This window comes from Ostrea edulis, chromosome 6, assembly GCF_947568905.1.
Source record: "Ostrea edulis chromosome 6, xbOstEdul1.1, whole genome shotgun sequence".
Classification (NCBI taxonomy): domain Eukaryota; kingdom Metazoa; phylum Mollusca; class Bivalvia; order Ostreida; family Ostreidae; genus Ostrea; species Ostrea edulis.
Window position 1 is genome coordinate 27,640,835 of NC_079169.1, and position 9,287 is coordinate 27,650,121.

Here is a 9,287-nt window from a genome sequence, read left to right on the forward strand (position 1 = left end):
TTCGCCCATACGAAACTGACTTTTTATAATGTGCAATCAGTGCTAGCACGTTTTACAAATATAGAGAATCATATTATACAATTTTTGCAAAAATGCTATTTTTGCAGGAAAACTGAATATTTGTTTAACACAACTGTTTATATACCCTGGTACATGAAATGTTATTTTAACCTGTTAACATATTTTTTCACTTTTATGTCCTTCGCATGGGACATTAAAGAACACCATGTGTCAATAATCACAACTTCCTTCTTAACTCAGCTGTATGTATTAGATACCTGCAATACGAATTCATGCATGACCAACACAGAGACTGAACCTCGATGTGTAAAAGGATCATGTACTCCATAAAATCTTCCATTCCGATTGTTAGTGACCTTGGTAGTAAATCATCAACTTCCTTCTCAATCTTCTTCCAAGTATTGGAAGTTTACTTCAGCTGTGTAGGATCATGTATTGCCTCCAAAATGCATTTCCATTCAACGTTCTTTGTGGTAAGTGTCTAAATAATTACTATGAAAAATGTAAAATCCATTTTAACGCTTATGCTAAGAAGCATCGAATAGAAATATGTAGAACCTTTAATATTCTTACAAATTGGCTTCCTTTTCTTTCTAAGGTGTATTTTTCATGTTCCAAACATGTTCAGGCTGCAAAATAAGGCGTGTCTATAACCTTTATGGACACAATGGAACAATGTATGACTGTAGAAAATTGGGTCTGAGCAGAGTACCACATGATTTTCCGGATGACACAATAGCGATTGATCTTTCCAATAATAAGATCAGAAGCATATCGGGGGAAGATTTTCCAAGCTCCGCCATCTTGTTAGAAATTTCTTTTGATCATAACGAGATTCATCATATTCCACAAAATACGTTCCAGGAACTTCCAAATCTGCATTATTTAGATGTATCATACAATAACCTCAAGGATTTCGATAACGGGACTCTGAAACATTTAAAGTTCTTGAAAGTTTTAAAACTCCATCATAATGCTTTCAACAATACTAAAAACATCATGACAGAAATAGCACAGTTACATTTGTTAGAGAATTTAGCTATTTCTATGAGTGGATTTCTGTATTTCCCTAAAAATTTTGTTAACATGAAAAATCTAACGACTTTATATATTGACGCTAATTCTGGGGTTTCCTATAATAGCAGTTCTTTTGTGTCTCTGTCAACATTACCAGTTACATCTTTGCAAATAAGTCTCAGTACTTTCTCATCATGCAATGATATGAACGAAGATGTACTTCTTCCTTTCAAATACTTGCAAGATTTTTCTATAGGTCGACTGTGTCGGGTTAGTTCTATCTTGCACGTTTTGAAATATTTTCAGAACAGAACAATGCAATCCTTGGACTTTTCATGGAATTATGGAAATTTGCAAGTCCCTACAATATTGAAGGGTTCAGATTTTAAATACCTCAGAAACATTTGTGTAAAAAGCATAAATTTTCGCGAAGACTTTATTGCTGACGTTCAAATTTTAGATGCATTGGATAGAACTCTTTTTGAAAAGTGTATACAGAGAATCGATTTTTCACATAACCATATAACAAATTTCGTGTTCTTTTTCCGTATCCTTAGTTTGCCAAACATTACGTATTTGAATATGAACTATCTTGGAGATCTTTCATTTACGTCGTACACATATAACGCCACTTCAAGTTATCCAGATGAAAATATAACGTTTTCCTCGTCCCTCCAAGAATGGGATATCGCACACACACATCTAGCCCCTGACTTCGTTGACTCGCGTTCCTTTGCAATAATATCCATAGGGTTGTTGAAATTAAACTTAAGTAATTCCAACTTCTACTGGTGCAAGTATGCGCACGTCAAATTATTATTTCCAATGCTTGTGTCTCTAGATATTTCTGAGGGCAGTTGCAAGGATTTATACCCTAAGTTTTTTAAGTCATTAATCAGTCTCGAACGTTTTTTTCTAAGAAATACAGATTTGGGTGAAGGTCTTAGGAAAGACAGGGACGGAATGTTTCTAGATGGTCTTTCCAAGTTGCAGCTGCTTGATATATCAAAAAATAATTTGGAGAAGCTTCACTCCAATTTGTTCTCATCACAGAGAGACTCATTAGAAATTTTGCATTTAGACTTAAACCACTTCAGGAATATTCCAATAGCTGTGAAAGGCATCTCGTCATTAAGATACCTTAGTTTGGTATCCAACGACTTCTCGTCGTTTTCTCCAGAAGATATATCAATTTTGAGGGATCTAGATAAAGTTAAAGTAGATATTAGCAGAAATCCAATGGAATGTTCTTGCAAAGGTCTGGAGTCCCTTAAGCTGATGAAAGAAGTTTATGGCAAATTTGTACATTTAGATGACACATTTTGCAACGGTTTAGATAAAAAACGATTAAATGATACATTACACACGCTCCATGTTTTAGAAATATCTTGCGTATCTACTGCATGGCTACATTTCGCGGTGGTCATTCTATCGGTCACTGTGCTTGTGCTCCTGGTGACCTCTCTCTGTTACAGATTCAGAATACTGCTGACCTATTTCGTACTTCGCATTCGTTTGTTCTGGAAGAATAGCATTAATTCCTATCAAGGCGAAGAAATTCATCCAATCGATGCTTATATTTCATATTCTCCCAAGGATATCACCTGGGTAAAATCGTTCCTGTATGAAAAATTATCTGAGGCTAACGTGTCCTTGTGCTTTGATGTCAAAGATTTTATACCTGGGAACAATATTTGTGAAGAAATTGTGAAACACATTAATCAAAGTAAATGCATTGTATTTGTTATTACAAAGCATTTTCTAAAGCATGATTGGGGAACATATGAAATTCAAATAGCAAAAATTCACACTATAAGAACAGACGCCAGAATTGTATTGATACTGAAAGACGAAATTGATATCCAAAATTTACCAAATGAATTCTTGTTTATTTGGTGGAAGATCAAAGTTTTTCAATGGTTTGAATGTGACACAGATGATAAGCGAAGAAACTTTTGGGGAAATTTGGTCAGAGAAATTAACAATTGAGAAAATGATATCCTTAACGTTATTTTGTTTTTGAGGTGAATTATATATTTCACTGATATTTCTTACTCCCGAAGATGGACATGAAGTAGATATGTTTAAATATAACTTTATATACAAATGCAACATGTACAGATACTAATTTGCTTTTTTAAAAGAAGCATGTTTGAAGCAAACACATTTGATTGTATTTCTTTTTGTTCTTTTATATATCGACTACATTGTCTCTCTCTCTCTCTCTCTCTCTCTCTCTCTCTCTCTCTCTCTCTCTAGTTCTGTGGGTGTATTTAATCAGGTATACCACTTGAATCTCTGCGAATAGAATTTGTTTTGAAAATGTTATTGTATTGTCGGCATTCCTGTAGTTGACTATTTGTCACACTTTAATGTTATTTGATGTACTGATTTGTCACACTTTGATGTTATTCGATGTTCTGTTTTTTCACACTTTATTCGATGTTTTGTCACACTTTATTCGATGTTTTGTCACACTTTATTTGATGTTTTGTCACACTTTATTCGATGTTCTGTCACACTTTATTCGATGTTCTGTCACACTTTATTCGATGTTTTGTCACACTTTAATGTTATTTGATGTACTGATTTGTCACACTTTGATGTTATTCGATGTTCTGTTTTTTCACACTTTATTCGATGTTTTGTCACTCTTTAATCGATGTTTCGTCACACTTTATTCGATGTTTTGTCACACTTTATTTGATGTTTTGTCACACTTTATTCGATGTTCTGTTTTGCAATGTAAAGCTTGTTACATAATACATTACGTCATAGTTATTTATAATTAATACATTACTTCCGTCTGATAATCATAGTTACATATAATTAATACATCACGTCCGTCTGATAATCATAGTTATATATAATTAATACATTACGTCCCTCTGATAATCATAGTTATATATAATTAATACATTACGTCCGTCTGATAATCATAGTTATATATAATTAATACATTACGTCCCTCTGATAATCATAGTTATATATAATTAATACATTACGTCCGTCTGATAATCATAGTTATATATAATTAATACATTACGTCCGTCTGATAATCATAGTTATATATAATTAATACATTACGTCCGTCTGATAATCATAGTTACATATAATTAATACATTACGTCCGTCTGATAATCATAGTTATATATGATTAATACATTACGTCCGTCTGATAATCATAGTTATATATAATTAATACATTACGTCCGTCTGATAATCATAGTTATATATAATTAATACATTACGTCCGTCTGATAATATTAATGATATATTGCATGTAAACACGCCCAGAATTTTAAACACAAAATCGTCAATAAGATCATGAAGTAAGACAGTTAAATTTGACTAACAGTATTAATTTATTGAGTTTAAAACTGAAATAGCTGTATTTAGTGTTTGATATAAAAACGATTGAATGGCAGTGAATACTTATTGGAATATTTTCCAAACTTGGTGGAGTAATTTGATTTTTACACCTTTCTTTACAATTCATAGTACTGGGATTTCATTAAGAAAATGTGAACGTTTGAAATATTGTGTGCTGATTTCTAAATATCGCATAAAATCAGTCTTTATTTCACATACAGTGCATGGAAGTTCATCTTCGTACAGCATAAAACGGGAGTTAATAAGAGTGAAAATAAATTCGATTTTTGCAAAGTTTATAAAAGATGAAGTCTAAACATTCCATTATGAAGCAATAAGGCTGTTCATCGAGTGTCGGTACTATTCCATCATCAATTATGTACGAAAAAGATGATGACTTTGTTAAAGAAATAATTCTTGAAAACAACTTATCCGTTTTAAAACATTACATTTAAATTAGATATATATGTGTACATGTATATCAGTATGAAATTCAAGGTGTGACCTGGGTGTGACGATATTTCATGAGAAACATCAGAGTGATTGGTTGTGATGATTATGTTGATGAAAACAGAAATAACATTGAACGTTTCTGAGTTTGTATCATTAGCTACCGGATACGAAATAAATGTGAGAGTGCTTTTTCGAAACACGTGGTTGCATTAGACTTTATCATTCTATGGACCAAGGCAGATCGGGATATGCATGACAACCATAGACTAATTCTGCTGTAACCTGTAGGGGCCTTTGTACAAATCTATTATAAACAGAGAACGAGAATCCATTTTTTATGTTTCCTACTTAATTTAATTATTATTGCTAATCTGATAAACAGCAGGAAAGTAAGGTGTGTGAATGTTACGTAATAAAGCTTATTTCTAACGTTTCTGAACGTAGAATGCTCTTAACTTCATCTTTATATTTTCTTCCAAAATTGTCTTCTCTGGACAATTTTGTACTATTTTTTAAGAAATAGACATCCATAGCATGTATTCAGAAAAATATGGTTAATTTCTGAAATGGGGCCAATTTTGGTCCTTAGAGCCCCTACCTCTTGATATGAAAACGGAATATTTTGGTGTACTTGAGAATTTTAGCTAATAATGGAGATGAGGAAATTTTTATTTCAAAATATCTGTACACAATAAAACTAACTTTTTATATCATAATATTGAAACCCGGTAATAATTTTCTTCATAATTTGAATATTCTACAAAACTTTAAGATTGTATCGAACGAGTAAATCAGGGAAGAAACACATGCAATTTATTTTACGCTTAGGATGTTCGGCGGATATTTTTTTTTTTACAAATGTAAATTGAGACACGCTACTGACAAAAAAGTCGATGTTACAGGGTTCTGCTTTAAAGTCAGCATTTCACACATTCTGCGCTCGTTGTAATGATTTAATTCACAAATATACTTATAGTGGAATGATCTCTGACGTATTTTGAACAAAATTTTAAGACTGTATTGGACGAGTTAATGAGAAAATAAATGCATGCACTCAATTTTATACCTGAAACTCTCATCACCGAGCTGTCTGGTCTGGATCTCTATATAATTCGTGTACATAACAGTCTCAAATAAAGTTAATTCTAAACAGCCAAACTTGGTATTCAGTCGAATTTGTGTCCTTTTCCTATTTTTCTTGTTCTTTCTGTAATCGGAAGACTTAATTGGTGTTTGGGGTTAAAGGTTACAGGAGACGATTTTTAAAAAAAATTGTTTTCCACGAAAATCTGTTCTTCTTTAGGCCTAATTATTTAACATTTGTAAATAAGTCATTCAGAAAAAATCGTAAGGTAGCAGACGCTACAGATCGTCAAATGTTGCTGTGATATGAAGTATCAAAATAGTATAATGACTTATCTCCCTTGCTTGGTGACGTCAAAAGAGACCAGCTTCACTCAAAATTGTATTTGTTTATACTAACAACTGCGGATTTTAGCCATCAAAATTCTCAATGTGCTTGCATTCAACTGTAATGTAGCAAGTCAGTTGTTTCAATGTACTTTTGTCCAAAGGATACAACTCTCAAAAAGTAGGTGTGAAATCTACACAGAGAACACAGAAGTTGTGTGAAAATCATTATACGCGATTGTAGGGGTTGATGAAGATCAGTCTCGTTTATATCGTATACACTCTACTCTGGCAAAAATAATGGGTATATAGAAAAGAGATTAAATCTTCGACCAGACACAATTCCACCTATTTTCGACTACGGCTAACTGCAAGCACGGTGAAGACGAGAAAATCCTGCAAAATGTTGACTGCATATAATAATGACGGGAATACAGATATTCATAATCTAGTATTTACATGATTTTATTTGTTTGTAAATGAAATTTAACTATGTCATAGTCGTGTGAAGCCCTTCTGATAAGATTTTCTCTCTCTAAATATATAAGTAAATAAATTGAGGATGAATAGTTCTAATTTTATATGTTGAAAGTTTATCAGAACACCCCCCCCCCGTTTTGTTTGAAAAAGAATATTCAAACATAATTGTGGAGGGATATTGAAATTACGAGTTTATATATCAAGTGAAATCAACCAATTTTTATGGTGATGCAAGAGTTGGGGGATGAATTTTAATGAAGCACTTTGTACGTTGGTTTTCTTACTGAGTACAGAATAAAAACATTTTTAAAAAACCAACATTTTGTTAAGTAAAGTGATAGTAAATTATTATTCATATAGGCCCCCAATATCGCACATTTTAACAGGGGATGCTTACTCCTCCTAGGCACCTGATCGCGCCTCTGGTGTGTCCAGGGGTCCGTGTTTGTCCAACTGTCTATTTTGTATTGCTTGTAGGAGTTATGAGATTGATCACTGTTCGTTTTCTTCACCTTGCATTGTAAAAGAATCTTAAGTAGCCACTAATACTTATTATTATATTCATGTAAAAATCCTAATGAAAAGAAATTCAAAATACGGCGCTCATGATGTGTGCAAAGGAACTTGTGATCTGGCTATAAAATATATCCGAGTCAGGGTGGGATTTAGGCACGTAGAGCCAAAGGGGGATGGAGGTGATGACCACTTTTTTGTCAGTTAACCTTCAACTTGAACACCCTCCTTTTTTGAAAAAAATTAAAACGATCCTTCATGACTGTATGGGGTTAGAAATATTGTAGGTAATAACTATCTATACTTCTCTTATTTTCATCAGAGAATGTACTCAGAAAATTATCACACATTTATCATTAACCAGTCAGTATTGTTTCAACCGATTCGGAATAAATAGGATCTTGATCGATCTTCGATCGTGATCGTCCTCCGTTGAAAAATCGTCGATGTCAGGTTGGCATTTGCATTAATTATGAGTTCAAAGTGATATCCTTTTATAATAAACTATGATTCCCCATTCAAAAACCACACCAGTTGCGAATAAATCGTCTATGGGTTTGCTTTTCTTTTGAATCGCAAATCTGATCGTAGTCTCCTATGACGTCACTGTCACAATTTGAGTTTGTTTTATTATGCTTGTTATGGCGTTCCATAATTTGTTCCCATCATATAGTCGTCACGGATAGTTGGTCACGGCTGTCAGACCGGTTTGTAAATGCTTACGTGTTAGTTCTGACCAGGCCGTGGAAGTGGGAAGGTGTGTCCGCCCAATGTGAGAAAATGATAGACCTGTGTGGTCAAGAGTTTTACCTGTGTGGTTTACTGGGCCTGCGTTGTATGTACATTTAGTACGGGTGTTCGAATGATGTTCCTGTGTGGAAAGTGATAACACAATTTTGAGCATTTCGATAGCGGTGAGTGTGAACTGTTTATTTTTGTTTACGTTAGGAAATTTTGTTACTCTATTTAAATTTATGTAACCAGTTTATTTGTATTACACAATATACCCGACATATGCAAGTTTTCAGTATATAACGTATATGTAAAAACCCCGACTGTTACTGTGTAATTATAGGTGACCAGCTGTGTGTGTTATTGTATGGCTCGAGCAGGTGCTCGCAACATGTATAACATGGCGTTCTGAGATATTTGAACAGCATTGGAGAACGACCTATAGAAATACAGGAAATACGTTCACGGCTACAGAAACGTTGAGCGAGTGATGGACAAAGTGTCACCACGTGTCTGAAGACAGCCAACGACTGTTGTGTAAAGTGTGGTAACTCTTTAGTCAACGTATTTTGTTTCGCCATCCTGTGTAACATATTTCGAATTCGAGAGACAAGTCTGCTGGTTTTCTTACATAAGGTAACATAACGTAACATTTAGCTTTAGTCGGGTACACGTGTAATCGTCTGTAAATTCATATATATTTTTTGTTTTGTTATATTTTTGTTTTGTTTTTGTGTGTATGCTTGTTGTTGTGTGCATGCGTGTGTATGAGTGTATATGTTACTTGCTATATTAGTGAGCACGATAATAAACTTATTTCCACATACTCTTGATCTTTCTTCAAAGAACGGTTTGCAGCGAGGGATTATTTCCATGCCATTATCACAAATTGTGACAGTCACAAATTCGGGAAATCAGGAACGATTTTCTTTTCAGATCTCTTGGAGTTAATATCATTGTAGCCCAATAGAAACATATCTATACATGTATATATAGTCAACAAAATTATCTTTTGTTTTAACTAATTTGTACATGAACGGCGCACCATAGTTCTCTAGATGGGAGAAACCCCCGTTTCCCTTTGAATTCTTTTTAATGAATTAAATTCGCTGTATACGTTGGCGATTTTTTAAAACAATGATATAGATTACACTTTTTGATTAAAATGATGCTTCAATAATGATACATTGAACGTTAGGAGCGAGATTCGTTCATGACCGACTAGGCGGGATCGGGATCGGGAAGATCGCAGATCAATTTAGGTACGAATCCATTAGTATCTATTAGTT

The 9,287-nt window shown here is 33.6% G+C and overlaps 1 protein-coding gene across 1 annotated transcript in view; it reads left to right on the plus strand.

Annotated features, from left to right (window-relative positions):
• The first annotated feature begins 339 nt into the window (after positions 1–339).
• The window catches only part of LOC125650210 (uncharacterized), a 20,661-nt gene continuing 11,713 nt past the window's right edge, over positions 340–9,287 (plus strand). Inside the window, exon 1 of the mRNA XM_056142264.1 lies at positions 340–494. Coding sequence (XP_055998239.1) covers positions 468–494 — 27 coding nt within the window. The 5' untranslated portion in view covers positions 340–467. The remainder of the gene's footprint in view (positions 495–9,287) is intronic.